Source organism: Myotis yumanensis, unplaced genomic scaffold, assembly GCF_028538775.1.
Source record: "Myotis yumanensis isolate MYYU_CA2020_CCGP unplaced genomic scaffold, mMyoYum1.0.hap1 SCAF_20, whole genome shotgun sequence".
Classification (NCBI taxonomy): Eukaryota; Metazoa; Chordata; class Mammalia; order Chiroptera; family Vespertilionidae; genus Myotis; species Myotis yumanensis.
The window spans coordinates 6,599,059-6,625,242 of NW_027223771.1; the positions used below are offsets into that span (position 1 = coordinate 6,599,059).

Below are 26,184 nucleotides of genomic sequence, written 5' to 3' on the forward strand. Positions count from 1 at the left end.
ATGCCCGGGTTGCGGGCTCCATCCCCAGTAGGGGGGCGTGCAGGAGGCAGCCGATCCACGATTCTCTCTCATCGTGGATGTTTCGATCCCTCTCTTCCTTTGCCCTTCCTCTCTGAAATCCATAAAAACATATTTAAGAAAATAAAAAATAGAAGCCATCTCTGACTTCCTTGTCTCACTGACATCGGGACCCCCGTCTAGGGTGTGTCCATATAACCTTTCTTCTCAGATTCACCCTCAGGGACTCTCAGGAGACGTTCTCACCTTTTCCCGGGCTCAGCCCCACTTCCACGGGTGCATCCGGCCCTGTGGGAGCAGTTCTCCTTCGAGGTGCTAGGGACCCCCAGTTCACCTCGCCTTTCCCCCTTTGCTTCTCCCTGGGCTGAAGACTGGCAGCCGGGGGGGGGGGGGGGGGGTTGTGGGGGGGGGGCAGGGAAATGAGAGACAAGTATAAAGGCTCCATCTCGCAGCTTGGATTTCAGAGACAACAAAACAAAACAAAACAAAGCAAAACACGTGTTCTCAGGGCGTATCTGCCCCATGTTGACGCTGACAAAGGCTGCCTTGGCTCGAACTCCGCCGCCTCTGTTGGCCCTCAGCAAATCAGGCGCCTGTGACAACACTGTAATTACGCTCCCGAAACAAAGGCAGCGAGGAGATGCATTTTAAATATCCTTTATTCGCTTGCTCCAGGGGGGCCTGCGCATATCAGGGCTGGAGAGCAGGTGCAGAGGTTAAAAATACACGCGACACAATCAAGAGCCCCCGGGCCGGCTTTCTGTCAAATGCCAGTGTTTCCCTGGAGGCCTGCGCATTTGGGAGGTGATGGGGGTGGACGTGGAGTTTGATGCTTGGATTCTGTTCGCAGGGCGGGAAAACAGGGCACAGAGGACGAAGCAGGTCTCTCCTCACTCGGGCGGAGCTAGAAAGCAACTGTGTACTTGTCACCCGCCATGAGCTTCTCAATCTGTCATGAACTCAGCGTCGATTATTTTTTTAAGATTAGGCAATATGTCAGTATGTAAGTCACAAAGAAATAGCCACGCCTTGCTCAGCCGGCGCGGCTCAGTGGTTGTGTGTAGAGGTTCGATTCCCCATCAGAGCACACGCCCGGGTTTCGGGCTCCATCCCCAGGAGGCAGCTGATCCATGATGCTGTCTCATCATTGATGTTTCTCTCTCCCTCCCTCCTTCCTTCTCCCTTCCTCTCTGAAAAAAACAAAAACAAAAGAAATAGCCAATCCTTAACACAAGCTTCCTTTTTTTATTCTCACTTGAGGATATTTTTTCCATTGATTTTTTTTTTTAAGATAGAATAGAAGGGAGGGAGGAGATGGAGAGAGAGAGAAACATGGATGTGAGAGAGACACATCGATTGGTTGCCTCCCACATGTGCCCCAACCAGGGCCGGGGATTGAGCCTGCAACGGAGGAACGTGCTCTTGACCAGAATCGAACCCAGGGCCCTTCAGTCTTTGGGCCGACGGTCCAACCACTGAGTCAAACTGACCAGGGAGACTTTAAAATTAGAGTTTCAAACAGTGGTGTGCCCCTTTGGGCGGTGATGAGTTCCCTGTCCTGGATGGCTTAGAAAAAAAAAAAAAATTATTAGCAGTGGTTCTCAACCTTCCTAATGCCACGACCCTTTAATACAGTTCCTCATATTGTGTTGACCCCCAATTTCATTGTTACAAATTGAACATAAAGCATAGTGATTAATCACAAAAACAATATGTAATTATATATGTGTTTTCCGATGGTCTTAGGCAACCCCTATGAAAGGGTCCTTCGACCCCCAAAGGGGTCACGACCCACAGGTTGAGAACCGCTGTATTAGAAACTTCCTTGCTCGAATGCATTTGACAATAGTAGGATTAGAAAACCTCTAAAGTCCGAAAAACTTCGGATCTGTTAGGCGAATTCTCCGAGGTTCCCAGGGGAACCTGTGTTGCTGAAAGTGCCTGCCGTCCGGGGAGCCAAGCGACCCCGTGTTCCCTGGCCCGGTCGTAACCAGCGAGGGCAGAGCTCAAGGCGGCCTCCGGCCGGTCCCCTTTGAACACTCCTCGGCTTCCTTACACTCCGAGCTGACAGATGAGATGATCCTTCCCACCGTGTGTCTACGGATGCCCAAGGCAGTCATGGTGCGATCAGCACTCAATTAGTTACGCAGGAGAGAACTTGGGCTTCTCGGAAAGGGGCAGAGGGACTTTCACACCAGGCCAGACGTGAGGGGGAAGAGAAAGCCAGAGACCATGTCCACCCGAACAGCAGTCTCCTTTGCAAGAGGCGTCCTGGCGAGGACGGCCCGCCAGGCCCAGCTATCGCACGAAGCTGTGTCCGAACGGGAGCTCTCCCTCCAAGGATCTGTCCCCGTGCTCCTCCCACGTCACCTCTCGGCAGCCAGGATCTGCTGCTGAAGGCGACGGTCACCAGAGCAACATGATACTGTCCGTTTCCTGCCACGGTCGCGGGAGGCACTGACAGATTGAGAGCTGGAGGAAGTCCTGTTCCAAGCGAAGGAATGGGCCAGGTGATCACGGACAGGACGGAAGAGACTGTAGATCAGTGGTTCTCAGAGAAAGGAAGGGAGAGGGAGGGAGAGATAGAAACATCAATGATGGGAGAGAATCCTGTTTTCTGGCTCTTGCACGTCCCCTACTGGGGTTGGAGCCTGCGACCCAGGCACGTGCCCCACTGGGAATCGAAAGGTGACTTCCTGGTTTATGGGTCGACGCTCAACCACTGAGCCACACTGACCGGGCTGAACTTTATTTTCTTCATGATGGTTTTCAGGATTATATTTTCCCTCTCCCCGATTTCCCATTAACCATCCTCATATATTAAATTCAGCTTGGACTTGATTGACATAACCTGTCACTGTATAACAGCCCGACACAATTCTTATTATTGTCCTTGGTACGTGGACATACAGCTGGTGTTCTCGTTGGCTTGTTTATCCTTGCCAACGAGGATGGTTGTGCTATCCTTGGCTTGTTTAGCAGTTGGATTAGGAACTTCCAGACTGGTGGCATCCTTTGGGTCTTCCTTATTCATGGCTTTATGTATCGATGAGTCATAAATAATTTCAATAACTGATGGAATGGATGGCTAAAAGGACAGATAAATGAACATCCGGTCAAGTTGCTGCTTGTAAGGGAAGTCATGACTCCCACGACTGTCCTTCTCATTGATGTTCGACCAGTAATTTCCATTTCCTCCCTCGTCACCGAGCAGGGAGGTGCCACCGGATCTCTGAGTATTGGTGTGCCAGCTGTGTCTCTCGGATGCCAGTCAAGAGCCACGTCCGTCACCATGACATTGCCTTGATCACTCAACATTAACATGCGTCCCAAAGAGGAGAATAGAAACAAATTTGTGTGTCTTAAGTCGGGGCATTGAACGAAGGGTGTATTGAGTATCGCCTTAGCTCTTGGACGTGAGCCGTGGCAATCAGAGGAGAGGGTTGCCCGCTGTCCTCTTTATGGGGTATGTGAGCCGACACAACTGTGGACACTTTTCTGCACTATTAAAACTGTGACTTAACTGGCAAACTGCCAAACCTTCAGGGCTTGGTCGCCGAATCTTGTAATAGGCTATTTTTCGTCCCAGGGTCCCCATTATAATCTCTGACCCTCGAAGCCTTGATCCACATTGCTAATGCCACCTCCACTCTCTGAAGCCCTTTTTTTCTATTACCTTTCCCATTTATATAACCTCTCAACTCTCATCCGTTTTATAACCCCGCCTGCTAACATTGATTTTTTCTTCCCCTGGAATCTTCTGGTTTCTTGAGCGTGAACTACACAAAAGATAAAATGTCATGGGTTTAGTGTTAAAAATGAACTTCATCGAACCTTCTCTCCCCTGCTCCCTCTACTTCATGAAATGGAGTCTGGGAGCTCGAACTGCCTGGTGTGAAACGATCAACAACCAGGAGGGTTGTACTTCGAGGAGGCACAGTGACCCTGGTAGAGTTCTCCGGGGACATCTGTGGGTCCTTAGGGCTCCAGGATGGGGTGTTCACATTTCCAAAGAGGCGTCCGGGACGTACAGAAATAGATGGTAGAGTCTGTGTAGGTCACGGGTAGATCCTTCTGAGAAGATAGCAGAGTGGGGCTTTGGAGAGAGACTGGGCAGACGGACATGAATAGACATCTGTTAAGTTGGAAGATAGGATAGTAGCTTCATGACCCAGAGGCCATGGCCAACGTCTGTGAACTGAAAGGGAAAGAATTACTCCTTCCTGGGAAATGCTCTAGAGTTGTGTTGTGTGTGTGTGTGTGTGTGTGTGTGTGTGTGTGTGTTTTAATGGCAGAGCAGCTGTCATTATAATTATTATTAGATTTGAGAGAGGGAGAGGGAAAGGGAGAGAAGAGAAAGAGAAAGAGAGAAACATTGGTTTGTTGGTCCACTCATTTATGCATTCACTGCTTGCTTCTTGTATGTGCCCTGATCGGGAATCAAACCCCCAACTTTGGTGCATGGGGATGACCCTCTAACCGACCGAGCTCCCCCCCAGGGCAGCAGAACAGCTGTCTTAAGTCACCACAGGTCAGGAGAGGGCACGTGGTGGGGGAGGGCAGGAATCATCCTACAGAAGTCACCACTGACCCCTCTTATGGGCCCGCTGCCTTCAGGAGAGCTTCATCCCGCCTTGTGGTCGCCAAGGGCACCCCTGTCCTCGGAGACACACGGGCATGCTTCCAGCAGATGAACCGATGCTTCTGCTTTCTCTCCGGTCACTCATTTTCAGAGTCCGACCCACTACGCAGCTGCCTCCGGCCTACAATACCAACGTCAGAAAGTTGACCTCTTAGCCCGGCCGGTGTAGGTCAGTAGTTGAGAATATTGACCTACGAACCAGGAGGTCACAGTTTGATTCCCGGTCAAGATCCATGCCCGTGATTAGGGCTGACTCCCCAATGGGGGGTGTTCAGGAGGCAGCTGATCCATCATTCCCTCTCATCATTGATGTTTCTCCCTCTCCCTTCCTCTCTGAAATCAATAAAAATATTAAAAGAAAGAGAGAGAGAGAGAGAGAGAGAGAGAGAGAGAGAGAGAAAGAAAGAAAGAAAGAAAGAAAGAAAAAGAAAGAAAGAAAGAAAGAAAGAAAGAAAGAAAGAAAGAAAAAGAAAGTAAGTTAAACTCTTAGCATGAGGATCTTCTGTTGACTCCAGACTGACATCATCAGATGGCCCGGGGTTCTGAAGCTGGAAGTGGCCAGAGAAATCCTTGCTGTTTATTTCTCTAGTGGAAGCCCGAGGAAAGCAAGTAGGGGCCAGAGAGGTTAAATGATTTATCGAAAGTCATAATGAAGAAATTTGGTTAGAACGAGGTTTACTGCCTCCAAGTCTGATGTTTTGTCCGCTCTGCATCATGTTGCCCTCTGCAAAAATCAATAAGGGGGAAACTCAATACAATCTTTATGATATTTTGCCGTGTAAATGGTTGTTGGTCTAGATCCTCGGTGTTTTTTTGTTTTTTTTTTTTTGTTTTTCACCGCCATGCATTTCACATTCAGTTTTTGGGAATCTTAAGTTCTGATGCTTTGTATCCGTCTGCTTCTGAGATTGGTTTGTGCCTCAGTCACCATCGCTGTGTAACAAATGATCCCAGTCTCAGTGGCTTACGACAGCTGTTTGACTTTTCCCATAACCTGGAAAGGACTTGGCAGGATGTGTCTTGCTTGGCATCTCTCATGGGGTTGCACTGGAAGTTGGCTGCGGCGGAGGGATCCCAATGGAGTTGAGAGCTTAGGTGGGGCTGAGTGCCGTCCGAGTCTTCCCATGTGGTCCATGGCTGCCTTGGGGCCTCAGCATTCTCCTAGTGCTGTGGTCGGCAAACTGTGGCTCGCGAGCCACATGCGGCTCTTTGGCCCCTTGAGTGCGGCTCTTCCACAAAATACCACGTGCGGGCGCGCACGTACAGTGCGATTGAAACTTCGTGGCCCATGCGCAGAAGTCGTTTTTCGGCCTGTGGGAGTCTATTTTGAAGAAGTACTGCTGATATTTGGCTCTGTTGACTAATGAGTTTGCCGACCACTGTAAGTGGCTCCAGTCTCCAAATCGGGATCCCAGCCAGTTAGGCAGGAACTGCATAGCTTTTTATGGCCTAACCTTGGGAGTTAAGAAGTATTACTTCTTTTAAAAAATTTTTATTTATTAAAAAAATTTTTTTTATTGAGGAAGGGAGAGGAATAGAGAAAGAGAGAGAGAGAGAGAATATCATGGATCGGCTGCCTCCTGCACGCATTCTACTGGGGATGGAGCCAGCAACCTGGGCTTGAGCCCTGACCGGGAATTGAACCGTGACCTCCTGGTTCATAAGTGGATGCTCAACCCCTGAGCCACGCCGGCCAGGCTCAGACCTATTTTCAGATTATTCAGCTTTTCCTAGGCACGGCCATGGGACCTAGCACCCAGTTGGCGCCACGATGGCAAACTTCTTCTTTTATAAGCCGCACTATCTCCACGCCAACCCCCATCAGATGGAAACAAATCTCATTTTGTTGTTTCATGGACAGATGTCTCCTTCCAACTTCTTAAAACACCTCTTTCTCTTGAACTCATTTCAACCTTGACAGGAAGTTGTTCCTTGTACCCGAACTCAATTTGTAAGGACACCGCTTCTCCTTAGACCCTTTTAAATATAAATATAAATATAAATATAAATATAAATATAAATATATATTTTATTGATTTTTTGCAGAGAGGAAGGGAGAGGGATAGAGTTAGAAACATCGATGAGAGAGCAACATTGATCAGCTGCCTCCTGCACACCCCATGCGGGGGATGTGCCCACAACCAAGGTACATGCCCTTGACCGGAATCGAACCTGGGACCTTTCAGTCCGCAGGCCGATGCTCTATCCACTGAGCCAAACTGGTTAGGGCTCCCTGGACCCTCTTAGGTGAACTCGGAGAATCGCTGGTCACCCTGCTTGGCGTTGGGACCATTTTTAGTGATGGGAGCTTTCTGATCGGCGCTCCCTTCCCTCATTCATTGCCAACTTCAAATTGAATAATGTCCCTTGTTTAACCAGGGACTGTCTCCAGTGAGTGTTCAAGCCGCCTGGCAATGTGGTTTTCTAGGGCTATGAGCCGTGTCCTGTGCTCTTGGCTCATGCATTTGGGAGAGATTCTGACGTACTCTTTAGGGACCAAGAATTAGAATTTCATGCCCAGCTGGCGTGGCTCAGTGGTTGAGCGTTGGCCTATGAAGCAGGAGGTCACGGTTCTATTCCCGGTCGGGGCACATGCCCGGGTTGCGGGCTCCATCCCCAGTAGGGGGCGTGCAGGAGGCAGCCTACCCATGATTCTCTCTCATCATGGTTGTTTGTATCTCTCTCTCCCTCTCTGAAATCAAGAAAAAAATATATATATTTAAAAAAAAATAGAAGTCGGTTTCATGGGGAGGAAAAGGGAGGTGGAGTCCTACTCCTGCCATGGTAGCAACATGAGCAAAGCTTTGAAGGCACCGGTACCCATGGTGAGCGTGGGCCGCGGTGACTGTTCCTAGGTGGCCGCTGTGCGCAGCCCTGGGGTGTGGGCTGTGGCTGGAGATGAGCCTCCAAGGGCTGAGTGATGGGTAGAGTCTTACTGACACATGATGAGTCAGGAGGAGGAAGCCCACAGCAGACGAACATTGCCAAGCAAGGGAGCAACACATTCGAACCAGAATTGGAGCAAATCGCAGTGCAAACTCGCCCCTCCCACCCTCAGACTGTGAAAGACACTGTTTGTTCTTCCGACTCCCTGCCTCTCCCTGTAAACTTGGCAGAGCCTTTTTTTTTTTAATGAGAAAGTCTTCATCGGGGGATTTACTCAATGATTCCTTTAACAGGATCGTTAAAGGAACACCGAGACCCGTCGCATCCGCCTTCTTGAATCGCTCATTTATTATTGCTGTGGGTGAGATCGAGGCGCGGTGTGGCGCGCCTAAATGGTGTAAGATATTTATCAGTGAAGTTAGCGGCCCGTAAATTAATGCCAGTGGAGAGTTCGTGGGGCCTTTTTTTTTTTTTCCCCTCTACGGATAGCCATGATTTCCACGGAAAGAAAAACAGTCTTGTGCTGATCCATCCTGGCTCAGAGCTGAGATCATTCTCAGCTCAGCATCTATATGACGATATTGTCTCCCAGTTCCTGCGGGAGGGCAGGGTTCTCTTGGTGGGCTGGTGCTATCGTTTCTGAAACCAATTTCTTTCCTGTTTATTGAAGCCATCGTGCTTGTGCCCGGCTGGCGTGGCTCAGTGGCCGAGCATCCACCTATGAACCAGGAGGTCACGGTTGGATTCCTGGTCAAGGGCACCTGCCCGGGTTGCGGGTTCAGTCCCCAGAAGGGGGCGTGCAGGAGGCAGCCGATAGATGATTTTCTCTCATCATGGATGTGTCTGTCTCCCTCTCCCTCTCCCTTCCTCTCGGAAAGCAATACAAATATATTTTAAAAAAAATAGAACAACCACCCATAGTGCTGGGCAAGAGGGCACATGGAGGTGTGCAATTTTCTTCTTTCTCCATCACGTCGAAATTCCATAACAAACCATCCAAATAAAAGTTGCTTTCATACGTGAGGATATGTGCTATTTCACTCACCTGGAAGTCCACAGGTTGGTGGCTCCACAGAGCTGGTCATCGGTTGGTTAAGAATGTCGCCAGCACTTGGCCGGCCGGCGTGGCTCAGTGGTTGAGCGTTGACCTATGAGCCAGGAGGTCACCGATTCCCAGGCAACTTGTGTCTTGACAGCCTGGCCTGACGACTGTAACGGATGGTTTCCACTGAACGTTTGCGAGACGACTGCATGAATAATTCAATGAAAGGAAATGAAATCTGGGTCTTTTTCTTCTTTTTAATCAGTTTCTACTTTAGTCGTTTCCCCCTTTCCTCTTTCTCTCATCTGTCCGTTTCCTACCCTATTTTCCCTTTTATGGCTCATATTTCATAATGAGCTAATACATTATACTCATTAGCTAACGAATCTGGCATCTTATGTCACCCAACGTTGCACAGCCTTGCTTTTATCATTTAACCCCTTCCCTCTTCTCAGAAGAAATGCAATTTTTTTTGAGGGGGTAGGGGGGTGCTGGAGATGGACCCTGAAACATCAGTGTGGATTAGGGACACCATTCCCTGGACTCTCTTTTCTCTTATGAACCATCTTTGGGTCCACTTTCAAAGGGCCAAAGTCCTGCCCTAGCTGTTTGGCTCAGTGGATAGAGCATCGGCCTGTGGACTGAAGGGTCTCAGGTTTGATTCCTGGTCAGGGCACATGCCCGGATTGTGGGCTCGATGCCCATTTTTTAATATATATATTTGTATTGATATCAGAGAGGAAGGGAAAGGGAGAGAGAGATAGAAATATCAGTGAGGAGAGAGAATCATGGATCGGGTGCCTCCTGCACACCCACTACTGGGGATCCAGCCTGCAACGCGGGCATGTGCCCTGACCGGGAATTGAACTGTGACCTCCTGGTTTATAGGTCGAAGACACTCAACCACTGAGCCACACTGGCCAGGCTCAGTGCTCACTCTTTTTTCTAAAAAATATATTTTATTGATTTTTTACAGAGAGGAAGGGAGAGGGATAGAGAGTTAGAAATATCGATGAGAGAGAAACATCGATCAGCTGCCTCCTGCACACCTCCTACTGGGGATGTGCCTGCAACCAAGGTACATGCCCTTGACCAGAATCGAAACTGGGACCTTTCAGTCCACAGGCCCACGCTCTATCCACTGAGCCACACCGGTTAGGTCATCAGTGCTTACTCTTTTGTCCATTTTACTGCTCCAAAACGGGTCCTCCAGGTGGGGTTCTGAAGGGGACATAGGGAGGCAGAGCCCCATGGGAGCCCCCTCATTGTCATGATTTAGGGAGCCCCCCTTTAGGCCTTTTACAAAATATATTTTTATTGATTTCAAAGAGGAGGGAGAGGGAGAGAGAGAGAGAAACATCAATGATGAGACAGAATCATTTATCGGCTGCCTCCTGCACGCCCTCTACTGGGATGAGCCCACAACCCAGGCTTGTGCCCTGACCGGGAATCAAACAGTGACCTCCTGGTTCACAGGTCGACGCTCAGCCACTGAGCCATGCCGGCCGGGCTGGGCACTGTTTAAGGCAGAAAGTCTTTCTCAGGGGAAGGAAGCCCACAGCCCCGCCCTCTCCACGTGCAGCCCGGCCACACGGCCTCCCACCTCCTGCGTTTGGAGTAAAAGGCGCTTGTGTTCTCGTTGCAGAGCTCCTCCGACCGGGCGTCCATCCTGAGCATCCTCCAGGTCCTCGGGGACCTGCTCTCCGTCGGTGAGTGGGCCGCGTGGCCATCCCTGGCCTGGTGGGCGCCGGGCATCCCTGGGGCCGTGGCGTCGCCCGGGAATCTGAGGGGCTCGGGGTTTTGCTCCAGCTCACGTTTCTCTGTGAGACAGAATCCCCACTGAGGTGCTTAGGTCCTGGGGACACCTGGGCTGGGGGGACATGGGCTCTTCTGTCTTGTCACTCACCCTATGGGGACCCGAACTTAGCAGGATTTCGACGCCCAGTGGTGATGCTAGGGTAGCTCATCGATGAGGCCAAGGACCTCCGGGTGTCTGCAGCTCTTCAGAGAGACCTGCCCTCAGCTGTTTGACCTCTCTCCTCCCTCTGGTCCCCTCATTGTGGCCCATTTTATTTATTTATTATTGTTATTTTTAATATATATACATTTTATTGATTTTTAGAGAGATCGGAAGGGAGAGGGATAGGTAGGAACATCAATGATGAGAACCATCATCTGTTGGCTGCCTCCTGCACGCCCCCTACTGGGGGTGGAGCCCCCACCACGGGCATGTGGCCTGACTGGGAATCAAACCTCTGACCTCTTGGTTCCTGGGTCGATGCTCAACCACTGAACCATCCAGCCCAGCTATTTAAAAAATATTTTTATTGATTTGAGAGAGGAAGGGAGAGAGAGAGAGAGAGAGAAGCATCCATGATGAGAGATAATCATGGTTTGGCTGCCTCCTACATGCTCCCTACTGGGGACTGAGCCCGCAACCCTTGCATGTGCCCTGCCCGGGGATCGAACCGTGACCTCTTGGTTCACAGGTCGATGCTCAACCGCTGAGCCACGCCGGCCGGGCATGTGGCCCATTTTAGAGCCGGGTCTTGGCAGCTGCCTAACCCAGGTCCCTGGGGACGGGAATCCGAGGCCAGAGCTGGACCTAGCGGCGTGGTAAGCCCCGAGATGTCCAGAGATAAGATGACGGCATTGACTGCATTGGCATCAGCCGGGTTCACGGGGGCCATGGCTCCGTCAGCTCATCTCCGCGTGGCGAGTCCTGGCACACACAGCTTTTTGGACGCTGCAACATCCCCTCAGTTTTCATGTCTGTGTGTGCCAGCCGCACTGCGTGAGGAAGAAAAACCAACACCACACAGACCAGACCCAAATGAACTCCCGGCCCCGCCGCAGAGACTCAGGCTCCAGTCTCTGGAGGAAAGATCCATTCACCCGGAGGTTTTTTTGTTTTTGTTTTTAAAGATATCTTTATTGATTTCAGAGAAGAAGGGAGAGGGAGAGAGAGAGAGAGAGAGAGAGAGAGAGAGAGAGAGAGAGAGAAAGAAACATCAGCGATGAGAGAGAATCATAGATCAGCTGCCTCCTGCACACGCCATACCTGGGCATGTGCCCAGACTGGGAATCGAACTGTGGCCTCCTGGTTCATAGGTTGACACTCAACCACTAAGCCATGCCAGCTGGGCTAGGCTCAATTAAAAAAAAAAATTTCTATTGATTTCAGAGAGGAAGGGAGAGAGAGAGAAATATCAATGATGAGAGAGAATCATTGATTGGCTGCCTCCTGCACGTCCCCTGCTGGGGATTGAGCCAGCAACCCGGGCATGTGCCCTTCACCAGAATCAAACCCGGGACCCTTCAGTCCGCAGGCCGACGCTCTATCCACTGAGCCAAACTGGCTAGGGGTGGGCTCAGGTTTTTACAGCTGCGAAAGGTGATACACCTAGGTACTTATTTCTTCTATTATTTCTACAATTCATACCCCTTCCCCCAGCCCAGCCCCTTACCTAATTGCATAACTTTAACTCAAGGTGATTCAAGAAGTACACAGTTTTGGTTTCTGGGGAGAAATGGACCAGTCCTTTCTCTATTGCTTGCTTTGTGGAAACAAGAGTGATTTTCCCGATGGCTCAGCTCTCCTCTGCTTCCGCCGTAGGCACGGACAGGCGGATCCGATACATGATCAGCAAGGGGGGCAGCGAAGCCCTCCTGCAGACCCTGGTGGACACGGCAAGGACCGCATCCCCGGACTACGGCATCCTCCTGCCCCTCCTCCGACTGCTGGCCAAGGTTGGCCTGCGAGGTACCCACAGCCCCGGGCCTGCGGATGACGAGTCTGTGGTGATGAGAGGAACTGGGGGAGCTCTCGTGGGAACGTGCAGGGAGGAGCCCGGAGGGAGGTCCCAGACACCTGGGTGGTGATGGCAGGATCAGCCCCATCGAAGAGGTCAGAAGAAAGAAGCAAAGCAAATGGGTCTAAATTATCCATTCCTTGCTGATTTGGTTAGATTTGGAATCATGGTGGTGTGACTATATGGGGGAAAATGTCTTTCTTCAAAGAAGTGCACTTGAGCCCGAGCTGGTTTGGCTCAGTGAATAGAGCGTCGGCCTGCAGACCAAAGGGTCCCGGGTTTGATTCTGGTCAAGGGCACGTACCTCAGTTGCAGGCTCCTCCCCAGCCCGGGCCCTGGTCGGGAGTGTGCAGGAGGCAACCCATCAATGTGTTTCTCTCACATCGATGTTTCTCTCTGTCTTTCCCTCTCTCTTCCACTCTCTCTAAAAATCAATGGAAAAGCCCTCGTTGGTTTGGTTCAGTGGATAGAGCGTCAGCCTGCGGACTGAATGGTCCCGGGTTTAATTCCAGTCAAGGGCACATGCCCGGGTTGCAGGCTCCATCCCCAGTAGGGGGCGTGCAGGAGGCAGCCGATCAATGATTCTCTCTCATCATTGATGTTTCTCTCTCTCTCTCTCTCTCTCTCTCTCTCTCTCTCTCTCCCTTCCTCCCTGAAATCAATAAAAATATATATATTAAAAAATAAAAATCAATAGAAAAATATCCTCAGATGAGTATTACCAAAACAAACAAACAAAAAAACCCAAAGGAATGTACTTGAAAGTATTTAGGAGCAAGACGCTGGGTGCAGCCCTGAATTTGCTTTTCTGAGCCATCTGGTTCTAGTGGGGACACACTCAGCAGCATTTTCCCACAGATCTGAGGAGGCTCCCCGGCTACGGTTAGCTTCTTCCCATCGTCACCTTCGCCTTCCTCGCCCTCACACCCACCGTGCAACCTTCAGGAGGAATGTGCAACCCAACTAAGAGGGGTTGACTTGTGTTCGCAGATAAGAAGTTTGGACAGAAGGCCCTGGAATTGGAAGCACTTGACGTCACGTTGCTTCTCGCCAGGAAGAACCTGTCCCACAGCCTGAACCTCCTCCACTGTCTCTGGGCCCTGCGCGTGTTCGCCTCGAGCGGTGAGCGACTCCCCTGTGGCATTTTGGGGAGTTGTGGGGAGCTTCCAGACCTGGGCTGGGACACCCAGGCACGCACCTGGGTTGCAGGTTCGATCCTGGCCATGGTCGGGCGTTTGTACGGGAGGCAACCAATGCCTGTGTCTCTCCATTGCCCTTGATGGGAATCGAACTGTGACCTCCTGGCTCATAGGTCGAGGTTCAACCCCTGAGCCATGCCGGCCAGCCGGGCACACTCATATTTGTTGAGCAGAGAATCAGAGATTATTTGGGAAGGGCTGATAGGAACTGTGCACACCCATCTATACTGATAAAAGGGTAATATGCTAATTAGACTGGGTCGACTGGACATCTTCCGGTCGTTCTTCCGGACAAAGCCACGGTGGTGGGGGCCGAGGCAGAGGTGGTTAGGGGCGATCAGGCCAGCAGGGGAGCACTTAGGGGCGATCAGGCTGGCAGGGGAGAGCAGTTAGGGGAGATCAGGCAGGCAGAGTGGTTAGGAGCCAGTAGACCCGGATTGGGAGAGGGATCCCAGATTGGAGAGGGTGCAGGCCTGGCAGGCAGCCCCCCCTCCCCTCCCCCTCCTCCTCTCCCTCCCCCTTACCCTGTGCACGGATTTTGTGTACGAGGCCTCTAGTCTCTAATAAAGGAAAAGGGAAACAAAGAGATGAAGCTTTGGTTAGAGGAGAGCTCTCACGGAGGAGTAGCCAGAAGGTGTGCCACCCCCATGTGCACCTTGCCAGTGACCGTTGGAAACATCTCATGCTTACATATAAGACTTCCTTCAGCAGGGAGCTCTGAAAACTGCTGGGATTCGCTAGTGGGTGTGGGGAGGTGGCCTCTTGCCTCCTGTTTTAAGACTGCATGCCCTGTACCCACAAACGGCGTCATAAACCACTTTAAAAATGATCTGACCAGGCTCTACGTGTTGCCTTCTCCGAAGGCGGGCAAGCAGAGTTCACACGCCCATGTTTTGCTCTCTCTTCGGTGAATGGCTCGCCGCGGTTGCTTGTTCCGGCAGCTTTCTCACCAGCTCCTCCCTGCAGAAGGAATGGGCTGGGACCAGAAGGGCTGGTGGCAGCCAGAGAGCCCTTTGGCAGCGCTGAGCTGGACGGGGTGTGTGGCGGGGGGACGAGGGGGAGGGATATTTATAGAGCCGTCAGAGATCTGACCTTGGGCCAGGCTCCAGTTGGGAAGAAGTCGGTTGAAGATTTCTTACTGTTATGCTCTCCCAAATCTCCCGTCTTCCATGTTAGAATTTATGCTCTCAGCACCCTCTCCTCCTCAGCTCTACTTAATCCTAGCCTTTTGCGGACTTATGTGCCAGGAGATTGCTTTTTTTATTTGTATGTGTGTGTGTGTGTGTGTTTTTAATACCTTTTTTATTGATTTCAGAGAGGAAGGGAGGGGGAGAGAGAGATAGAAACATCCATGATGAGAGAGAATCATTGATCGGCTGCCTCCTGCAGGCCCCCTACTAGGGATGGAGTCTGCAACCCGGGCATGTGCCCTGATGGGGAATCGAACCCTGACCTCCTGGTTTATCGGTAGACGCTCAACCACGGAGCCACGCCGGCCGGCGGGGCCAATGCTTGGTTCTTACAGTTCAATACCAACTGCACCTTTGTCTTTTGCAGTCACCACGGGAGCCATGCTGGGAATCAATGGAGCCATGGAACTGCTATTCAAGGTCATCCCCCTGTACACCAGGAAGCGTACCCGGATCATCAGGTACCGAGGGCTTTGGTTAGGACTTGTTTGTCTGGAATAGAAGCAGGGACAGCGATGGCCTCATGTACCTTCTCATGGTGCTTCCGGCTCTGCCGAGTGAGGGGTTCCCCCGTTGTGGATACGGTACAATGACTTGACTTTGTCACAAGTTGCCACCCCCCCCCCCCCCACTCCCACACACAGGATATGTCATCTCCTCTAACCCTCACAACAACCCTGAGTGGGTATATTATGATCCTCATTTTCACACGAGGAAGTGAAAATGTGCCAAGAGCTGTAGCTGCAGTCTCAACGCTGCGAAAGGCAGAGTTGGGGTTTGTACCCAGGTCTCTCCGACTTCAAAGCCGATTTCTTCTGCCCGAAGACTTCCGTTGTTCTTTGTATTATTTATTTGTTTATTGTTTAAATATATTTTTATTGATTTCAGAGAGGAAGGGAGAGGGAGAGAGAGATAGAAACAATCAATGATGAGAGAGAATCATGGATCGGCTGCCTCCTGCACGCCCCACACTGGGGATCGAGCCCGCAACCCGTGCATGTGCCCTGACCGGGAATCGAACCGTGATTCCTAGGTTGATGCTCAACCACTGAGCCACACCAGCCGGGCTTTAGGTCTTCTCTTCACTCGCAGGCAACTCTACGGTGGTGAGTATAATCCTTAAAAGACAGTCCGCAAACGGCAGGGAAAGGTGCCGTTCCCGGGGCTCTCTGAGGAGTCAGCCAGGTAACTTTCCGATAGGAAATCTGTGCCTCCGAGTCGTCCATCATGGCTGTGGGCTGGTTTTCAGATTTTTTTTTTTTTTTTACGATCGGAAAATGACACTCTGCCATTCTGTCTGGCCCTGCGCGCCGGAGGGGAGTGAATCAGCAGCTTAAAAAGGGAGACGGTCAGACATGAAGGCGTTAGGGATATTTGGAGCCATCACGCTCCATCATTCACGGCCGTGACTCAGCGAGGACCTTGAAAGAATATTAGAAAAGGCCCAGGCAATTCCCAAGATCCATGGGGTCCTTTGGCAATGCAGCCCTTCCGTGCCCGGCCACGATCCGCTCCGCAGCCCAGCATCCATCTCGGGCCCGTGTTCCCACCCGATACTTGTCTCCTGGGGTCACCACAGCGAGACCATTATCATCCATTGTCACCGGCAGCTCTCGGCACTGGCATTTCCTACAGTGAAATACAGTCATATCTCAGAACAGAACACAAAACCCAAGCCCTAGCCGGTGTGGCTCAGTGGATAGAGCGTCAGCCTGTGGACCAAAGGGTCCCGGGTTCGATTCTGGTCAAGGGCACGTACCTCGGTTGCAGGCTCCTCCCCAGCCCCGGGCCCTGTTCAGGGTGTGTATAGGAAGCAACCAATTGATGAGTTTCTCTCACATTGATGTTTCTCTCTGTCTTTTTTTAAAAAAAAAAATATTTCTTTATTGGTTTCAGAGAGGAGGGAAGAAGGAGAGAGAGATAGAAACATCAATGATGAGAGAGAATCATTGATCGGCTGCCTCCAGCGCGCCCCCCACTCGGGACCGAGCCCGCAACCCCGGCATGTGCCCTTGGCCGGAATCGAACCTGGGACCCTTCGGTCTGCAGGCCGACGCTCTATCCACTGAGCCAAGCCGGCCAGGGCTCTGTCTTTCCCTCTCTCTAAAATTCAATGGAAAAATATCATTGGGTGAGGATTATCAAGAAAACAAAAACACCCCAAAAAAACAAATTCCTCATCAAATGTACAGTGGGGCCTTGGCTTACGAGTTTAATTCGTTCTGAGACCGAGCTGGTTAAGGAGCTCGTTAACTCAAATTACTCTATCAACTCAATGCAAAAAATCGGCCGAGAGACAGCTGGTATCTCAAAAAACTCGTTAGTCGGGACACTGGTAAGTCAAGGCCCCACTGTATTGAGAAGTACTGGGTGAAACGAAGGGTGGACGGTTTCTTCACCGTGAGAATTCTCAGAGCCTTCGTCACGCCCACACACATTCGGAACATCCGAGACGGGTAGGTGGTATGCCCCGTTCTGACGCTGGTTTGGCCGGGGGACTGCTTGTGTCTGGAGGCTGTCTTTTGTTGGGAGTCATTGTTCTCTGAACCTCACTGCAGATCCCTCCCCTCGAAAGTGCAAATGTCTTGCAAAGTGAGTTTCCACAGAATTCCACCAAGTCATGGTCATTGAACAAAACTTCAGAGTCACAAACTCGGTCACAGCATCAACCGGCGGTGAACTTCCGTGACTTTTATTTCCATCTGTGTCCATGTGGATACGAATGATTTGCATATGTCTGGTTTTTAAAGATTTTATGCATTTATTTAGTTTTATTGCTTTCAGAGAGAGGAAGGGAGAAAGGAGAGAAAGAGAGAAACATCCATGATGAGAGAGAATCATGGACCGGCTGCCTCCTGCACGCCCCCTAGTGGGGATGGAGCCCACCACCTGGGCATGTGCCCCGACCGGGAATTGAACCGTGACCTCCTGGTTCTCAGATCGATGCTCAACCAGTGAGCCATGCTGACCGGGCAGCACCTATATTTTATGATTCTGTTCATGTGAGGTCCCGGAGCTGGCAAAGTTAGTTTACAGTGACAGAGAACGGATCAGCGGTGGCCTACAGTTGGGGCGGAGGTAGGTTCCCCATCAGGAGCCATATGACAAATTAAAACCAAACCTCCATGGAACGGAGACTTCTCACGGCCCAATACCTTGGAGCCGGCTCGGCTGTGACCTTCCTCCTGTGCCCGGCCCCGTGCTGAGCTCTCGGCAGGCATCCTCTCCTTTGAGTTCCCACCCTGTGAGAGCAGCAGGTGCCATGGCTGTCCCCACATTCACCGGGAATGAAGAAACGGAAGCGGAAAGAGGTTAAGTAACGCGCTGGGATTTAAGCAGAAAGTGCTGGGGTCTTAAACCCTGTCTGAGACGCGAGCCTTCGCTCTTATACCACCGCCGGGGTGTCTTTCGCAGCCCGTTTCCAGCGTTTTATTCCTAAACCACCATATGGAAGACAGTCATACGCTGTTAAGTTTGTTTGAATTTGGGGTACCGTCTACATGGCTCGTACTCATGGAATGATGTGCTTAATGACGGGGGAGTCTTTCTGCTCAATGGAATGGCTCTTTCCTCTCAGAGGGTAAATCAATGTGTGCCCTCTGCCTTTTTTTAAAAAATCTTTATCGTTGTAAGTATTACACATGTCCCCTTCCCCCGCCTCCCGCCATTGACCCCTTCGAGCCCACCTCTTCCCTCCCCCCACCTCAGGCCTTCACCACACTATTGTCTGTGTCCCCGGGTTATGCACATGTGCATACAGGTTCTCTGGTTGACCTCTTCCACCCACCCACCCACCCACCCACCCACTGCCACCTTCCCTCTGAGATTCCTCAGTCTGTTCCATAGGTCTGCGTGCCTGGATCTACCAGTATTTTGTTCATCAGTTTATTTTGTTCATTAGACTCCACATAGGAGTGAGATCATGTGAGACTTGTCTGTCTCGGACTGGCTTATTTCACTCAGCATGATACTCTCCAGGTCCCTCCATGTGTCTCAAAGGATAAGAGTTCCTTCTTTGCCCTCTGCCTTTGAATTTTCTTGTTTTCCACCCCAAGATAAGAACCGAGAAGTGTTGAAACCAGAAGATTTGTATGATAGCCCTCTTGCTAGGTGGTCCTCAAAGTATGACTAGCAAGTCCTAGGTTGGTTGTGGGCACTAAGCAGTAAGGTGTAAGCCTGGCCAGTGTGGCTCAGTGGTTGAGCATCAACCTAGGAACCAGGAGGTCACGGTTTGATTCCCGCTCAGGGCACAGGCCCGGGTTGTGTGCTCAATCCCCAGTGGGGAGCGTGCAAGAGGCAGGTGACCCATAATTCTCTCTCATTATTGATGTTTCTATCTCTCCCTCCCTCTCCCTTCCTCTCTGAAATCAATACAAATATATATTTTTTTAAAAAAAGAAAGACGGTGTAAGGATGTTGTAAGCGTTGATGTGCGTAAAATACCGTTCATTTATTCGTACAAATTCCGTTGGCTCCTTGGCCGACTGCTTCCAACAGAGCCCGAGGGGAATGTGGAGATGGGATGTTAGGGCTGGGGCTCCCCTTCTCCCATGGACTCATCTCCTGAGGGTCACTAAGATGCACCCAGTGAGTTCTCCGGGGCTCCCCTTGGGTGCCCGGACCGGTGGGTGGGAAGGGGATGAAGTACCATGTCAGGGGACGCGAATAGCCCTCCTGAGTCCCATCCTCCCAGCGCCGGTGGCCAGGGGAGAGCTATTCTGGGACGCTTCGTGGGAACAGATGCCCAGTGGCGTGTCACTGTTTCCTCCCTGCCCTGGAGATTAAGCCTGCCCCACTTCCCTAATCAGACCTAAAATTAGCCGCGCAGCTGTCCCCCGCCGAAGCCCTGTGTCCACATGGTACTCAGGGCGAGATTTATGACAGAGGCCCGCACCGCGCACATGCACCTTCCAGGGAGAAGGGGCACGCGGAGCCATGTCACTGGGTGAACCCCGGGTGGCCGGGGGCCAGCGCTCGCTCCCAGGGGAGGCGGCTGGCCCAGGCCTCCCTCACACCCCAGACACCCACCGGGCTGGCACGGTGGCCTTGCTCTCAGATACTCGCGTTGGCTGGCACAGGCTTCCGCATGATCATCCCCTTTGACTACCGCCCTTCCTTGACTTCAAGGCAATCAAGAACGGGTCCCTGTCTCCATTCCATCCTTATTGACTTCCTCCTCCTCCTCCTCCCCCTCCTCCTCCTCCTCCTCTTCTTCTACTTTTCCTCCTCCTTCTTCTTCTTCTTCAATATACTTTTATTGATTTCAGAGAGGAAGGGAGGGGGAGAGAGAGAGAAACATCAATGAGAGAGAAGCATGGATCGGCTGCCTCCTGCACGCCCCCTACTGGGGATTGAGCCCACAACCTGGGCATGTGCCCTGATCTGGAATTGAACCTCCTGGTTCATAGGTTGACGCTCAACCACGGGGCCGTGCCAGCCGGGCACTCGGGCCGGGATTTATGCTGTTGTGACTCAGGGGTTCCGGGGGCCTGGGTTGCCATGGGGCTATGAAGTTGGAGTCTGTGAGCTCCACCCACGGGGTCGAACCACCTTGGCAGCAGGAGGAGATGGGCGGGTTGGGTCCCGGGTATCAGCAAGTTCTTCAGCTTGGTCTCCTGTTGTCTGTCCCAACGGCTCAGAACAGTGTTAGGTGACCTCCTCCTTACACAGTCCGGTGCCGGGCAAGGCTGGCGCCTGAGCTTTGCCCACGTGCAGCTGTTCATGAGCCACAAGCAATGTCCTGCGCCCGCTCTCCCTCCCCTCCAAATCGCAATGCTCTCCCCAGGCGAGGCCTTCGGGGCTTGCTCCGACCATCCCACCCTCCCTGCTCCCTGCTCCCTGCTCCCTGCTCTGCTCCTAGTCGCTGAGAGATGAACAGAGACCCTCAACCAAAGTGAACGGGTTCCCTGCCATCACGGGCGACGGAAGGACTCAGCTGCGTTGCCACGGAGACAAAGACGCCCATGTTTTCTCAAAGCAGCGACCCAAATGTCTCCCTGGGCGTTCATGTTCCCGGCTCACCCCCGTGCTCGGCGCCGTGACTCCACTCCTCTCTGTTCAGTGTAATGGGACTCCGTGGGCTCCGGGGCCCGGGCTCACGCCGGGGGGTTCAGATTCCTCGCGCCCCGGATCCCTTGGATGCAAACGCCTTGGAGCAGGAACAAAAACATTCCGGCCCAGCCTCCTCCCAAGTGCTGATGTCGGGAGGGTGCACCGCACGGGCTCAGCTTACTGACAGTGATGAGTGCGTTCGCCACCTGACTCCACGCTTGCGGCCAGCGGTGGAATGAATAGTTTCCTACATGTATTAGACCTTGGCAAGGAGGCCTGGCTGGCTTCAGTCCGTTTCATCTGCCTGGGCAGCCAGCGATCTCTCCTGGATTAGGGCCAGGCCGAGATAACTTGAGCCATAGGGTCTGAAGTTGGCAGTTCACGCGGGGATCGGGTGGTCCAGATTCTTCATCCGAAGAGGAGGTCACTGAAGCCAATAGAGGTCAAACCCCGCCAGAGCCTGTCCTCATTTCCAGACGCTGTTTGAGCCCGGCCGGCGTGGCTCAGTGGTTGAGCATCGACCCACGAACCCGGAGGTCACGGTTCGATTCCCGTTCAGGGCACATGCCCGGGTTATGCGCTTGATCCCCAGTAGGGGGCGCGCAGGAGGCAGCCGCTCCATGATTCTCTCTCATCATGGATGTTTCTATCTCCACTTCTCCCCTTCCTTCTTCCTTCCTCTCTCTCAAATCAATAAAAACAACACACGCACACACACACACACACACACACACACACACAATAAATAAAGGGGGACCTTTCAGGCAGAGGCAGAAACAAATATAAAACAAAGAGGGCATGAAACGTAGTGGGCGTCTCCATGGCTGGCGTGCATGGCAGAGGAGCAAGGGCAGGAGGTCCCACAGCTGATCTGGAGCATTCTACCTTCGCAGACAACAAAGGAGCAGGAAGGTATGATTCCCGAATAGGACACAGGGAAAATGATACACTCATAAAAATATTCAATTTGCCCACAGTCAGAGGAACACAATTTAGATCAAGACGCCAGTTTCGCAAATCAGACTTGCAAAGATTTTGAAAAATGGAGATATTTATTGTTGGTGAGGATTCAATAAAATGTGCACTCACATATGCTGCTAAGATTGTAGATGGATAAATCCTTCATGAAAGCAATGAGATGATGTACATCAAGATTTAAAAAAAAACACAAAAAACTTCTTGTTCCTTAACCCAATTTTGCCACTTCTTGAAATCTGTCTAAAAGAATCGTTGAGAAAAGGTGGATGAAGATTTATGCACAAAAATATTCCAATCGTAGTTTTATTTATAATTGGAAATGTTATAACTGGGGAAAAATTCGATAACAGGGAGTGTAGAGTAAAAGTGATATATCTATACATTATACTAGTAATATTATGTCGCAACACACAAAAATAGATTAGGGATGATGCTTGCCAGGGGTAATAGCTTACGATTAAATAGTGAATAGAAAAAGTAAGGTTAAAAATTCAGTGTGATCTCAACTATATAAAAATATACACACCACTTCTGCTTAGAAGGGAGGTCAGATTTATCTTCCCACCTGAAAAAAAAAATTTTTTGAGCTACAGGTAAAAATAACACAAAACATTCAGCTGGTGTGGCTCAGTGGTTGAGCATCGACTTATGAACCAGGAGGTCACGGATTGATTCCCGGTCAGGGCACATGCCCGGGTTGCAGGCTAGATCCCCTGTAGAGGGCGTGCAGGAGGCAGCCGATAAATGATTCTCTCTCATCGTTGATGTTTCTCTCTCCCTCTCTCTCCCTCTCCCTCCCTCTCTGAAATCAATAAAAACATTAAAAAAAAAAAAAAGCAAGACCTGGAAGGATGAACCTGTTTCCAAGAAATGTAACTGCCTCCCAGAATTGAGCTTCAGAATATTTATAGGAAGACAAAACTACGGAGCACTCAACCAGGTCGAAAGTCACGCTATCTAAGAACCCAGTACAAAATGATCAGGCAGGCAGAGAAACAGGAAAATGCTGCCCAGCATGAGGAGATAAATCACTGAATCGGAAACAACCCAGAACTGGAACAGATGTTACAGTGACCAGGCAAAAATATGAAAAAAGTTATCCTAACTCTATTCCGTAGGGTCAACGTTTAAGAAACGGAAGATATTAAAAAGGACCCAAATTGGACGTCGGCGGTGTCAAGGCAAAGGATTGGATGAAGGCAAATTAGATGTGGCAGAAGAGAAGATGGGGCAGCTCGAAGACACAGCAACAGAAAGTTTCCAAAATGAAGCACAGAGAAAAAAGAAAATTAAGGAAAAAGAGAGAGAGAAAGAGAAAAAAAAAAAAAAAGACAGGAGAAGAGCAGCAATGAATCATGGGACAAAATTCAAGCCGCCTGATGATATTTAAGTAATCAGGGTTCCTGGTGAGAAGAGAGAGGGGCGGGGACAGAAAACAGAGACGAAGAAATAATGGCTTCAATATCCTAAATATGATGCAAATTGTAAAGGCAGTGATCCAAGGAGCCCAATAAACCACAAGAAACATGAAGACTGTGACTCTTAGACAAATCATCAACCCATTGCTCAAAACCAGGGGTGAAGAACCACATCTTAACGGCAGCCAGGAGCCCTGGCCCGGTGGCTCAGTTGGTTGGAGCGTCATCCCTTATGCCCAAAGGTTGTGGGTTCGATTCCCAGTCAGGGCACATCCCTGGGCTGCAGGTTCGATCCCTGGTGGGGCACATGCCCTGGTTTTGGACTCAATCCCCAGTAGGGGGTGTGCAGGAGGCAGCCGATCCTTGATTCTTTCTCATCATTGATGTTTTTTTTTTCTCTCTCTCCCTCACCCTTCCTCTCTCTGAAATCTATAAAAACATATTTTTTTAAAAAAGTATGGGATTCCAGGTTAGGTACCTGATAACAGAGATTCAAAATAAAGTAAAGCTGATATAACCTAGGGAAGAGGGAGATACCTTCGGATTGGGGTTGAAGATTTTAATCCCCTCTCAATAATTGATAGAATAAGTAGAGAGAAGCCGCAGACTCTACATTCTCCTCAAGTGCGCATGAAATATTCACAGAGGCAGACAATATCATAGGCCATGAAACCAGTTAAAGTAAATTTATAAGCATTAAGGTGACATAAAGTCTGTTCTCTGACTACAACGAAATTAAATTAGAGGTCGGTAAGAGACGGATCTCGTGAAGATCCCCCACATTTTGGAAACGAAGGAACACACTTCCAAAGAAACCATGCGCTGAGGACGAAATCAAAAGAGAAAATAGAAAACATTTTGGGACGAATGAAAATGAAACACAGTGTATTAAAACCTCTGGGGTGCCACAGACTTGGGGGCAGTTTATAAACTATAGTTGTAAACTAGATGTTAGAAGGAAGGCGGGAAGATAGCTAATGAATGCTCTCGAATTTCATATTTGAAAAAAGAAGATCAAAACCTAAAGTAGCCCTAGCCAGTTTGGCTCAGTGAGTAGAACGTCAGCTTGGGAACTGAAGGGTCCCAGGTTCGATTCCGGTCAAGGGCACATGACCAGATTGCGGGCTCTGTCCCCAGTGAGGGGGCGTGCAGGAGGCAGTCAATCAATAGTTCTCTCTCATGATCAATGTTTCTAGCTCTCCCTTTCCCTTCCTCTCTGAAATTAGTAAAAATATATATTTCTTAAAAAACACACCAAAGTAAGTGAAAGGAAATAAGAAAAATTAGGACAGTAATCAGTGAAACAGTGAAAGAAAAACAATGGAGAAAAATTAGTTTAATCAAAAGCTGATTCTTTGAGATCAATAAAATTGATAAAATCCCTATCCAGGCTGATTAGGAAAAATGACACAAATGATCAGGATGAGAAATGAGAGAGAGAATTGCTACAAGCGCCACAGATATGAAAAGGATAATAAGAGAATATTACAAACAACTTTATGCCAATAAGTTTGACAACTTAGATGAAGTGGGAAAAAATTCCTTGACAGACATAAACGACCAAAGCTCATTCAAGAATAAACTGATGCCCTAACCGGGTTGGCTCAGTGGATAGAGCGTCGGCCTGTGGACTGAAAGGTCCCAGGTTTGATTCCAGTCAAGGGCATGTACCTTGGTTGCGGGCACATCCCCAGTGCGGGGTATGCAGGAGGCAGCTGATCGATGTTTCTCTCTCATCTGATGTTTCCAACTCTCTATCCCTCTACCTTCCTCTCTGTAAAAAAATCAATAAAATATATATTTTTTAAAAAAAGAATAAATTGATAACCAGAATAGCCCTACATGTATTAATTGAATACATAGTGAAAATCATCCCCCACAGAGAAAAGTCCAGGTTCAGATGGCTTCCGTGGTGATCTGGACCAAACATTTAAAGAATAAATATTAGTTGCCCAGCTGGCATGGCTCAATGGTTGAGCGTCAACCTATGAACCAGAAGATCATGGTCTGATTCCCGGTAGGGGGCGTGCAGGAGCCAGCCGATCCATGATTCTCTCTCATCATTGGTGTTTCTATCTCTCTCTCCCTCTCCCTCCCTCTCCGAACTCAATAAAAAAAAAATATATTTTTAAAAGAATAAATATTAACAAGTCCATACGAAGTGTTTCAGAAAATGAAAGAAGAGGAAATACTAACTTCTTACCCTGATAACAGACTAAACAAAAAAGTGAACACTACCAGCTAACATCTCTTACGGAGATGCGAATATCTTCAACCCAATTTTAGAAAATTCATATCAAGACCAATTGGGACTTATCGCAGGAACGCACGATTAGTTTAACATGCAGAAATCATTGCATATAATTTATTATATATATAAAAAACTAAGAAAAAAAACCCCACCCCAACATATGGATTATCTCAGTAGACACAGGAAAAGCTTTTTGACAAAAATTCAGTATCATTTCCTGATAAAATTCAACAAATGAGGGCTAGAGACTTCCTCCCTAGATCATCCCCGTGAAAACCATCAGGTAACATCACATTTCATGCTGAAAGGCAGAATGCTCACTCCTGCTACTTCTGTTCAAGCTTGTCTTGGAGACGGTAGTCAGGGCAAATAGGCAAGAAGGCAGGAGACATTCCGGTGGGTCAGGAAAAAGCCAGACTTTATTTGCAGCTGATACGATTGTCTACGGAGACATTCTGATGGAATCCACACACAGACAAAAGCTACAAGAACTAGGTATTCATTGTATTCACCGAAGTCCCAGGATGCAAAATCGACAGACGAAAATAAGTTTTATTTCTACATCGGGCCACAAACCATTCAAAAATATGTTTTTCAAAATACAATTTATAATGGCGTCAACAGTTCTGAAATAGGGATAAATCTGACAAAATATGCAAAAGATCTGTATATGCAAATACCGCAAACTACAAAACAT

At 49.8% G+C, this 26,184-nt stretch overlaps 1 protein-coding gene across 1 annotated transcript in view; it reads left to right on the top strand.

Moving 5' to 3' along the window:
- AGBL1 (AGBL carboxypeptidase 1) overlaps positions 1-26,184 on the top strand; it is a 264,433-nt gene that overhangs the window by 47,179 nt on the left and 191,070 nt on the right. Inside the window, exons 2-5 of the mRNA XM_070400703.1 lie at positions 10,234-10,297; positions 12,205-12,351; positions 13,391-13,522; positions 15,157-15,250. Coding sequence (XP_070256804.1) covers positions 10,234-10,297; positions 12,205-12,351; positions 13,391-13,522; positions 15,157-15,250 — 437 coding nt within the window. The remainder of the gene's footprint in view (positions 1-10,233; positions 10,298-12,204; positions 12,352-13,390; positions 13,523-15,156; positions 15,251-26,184) is intronic.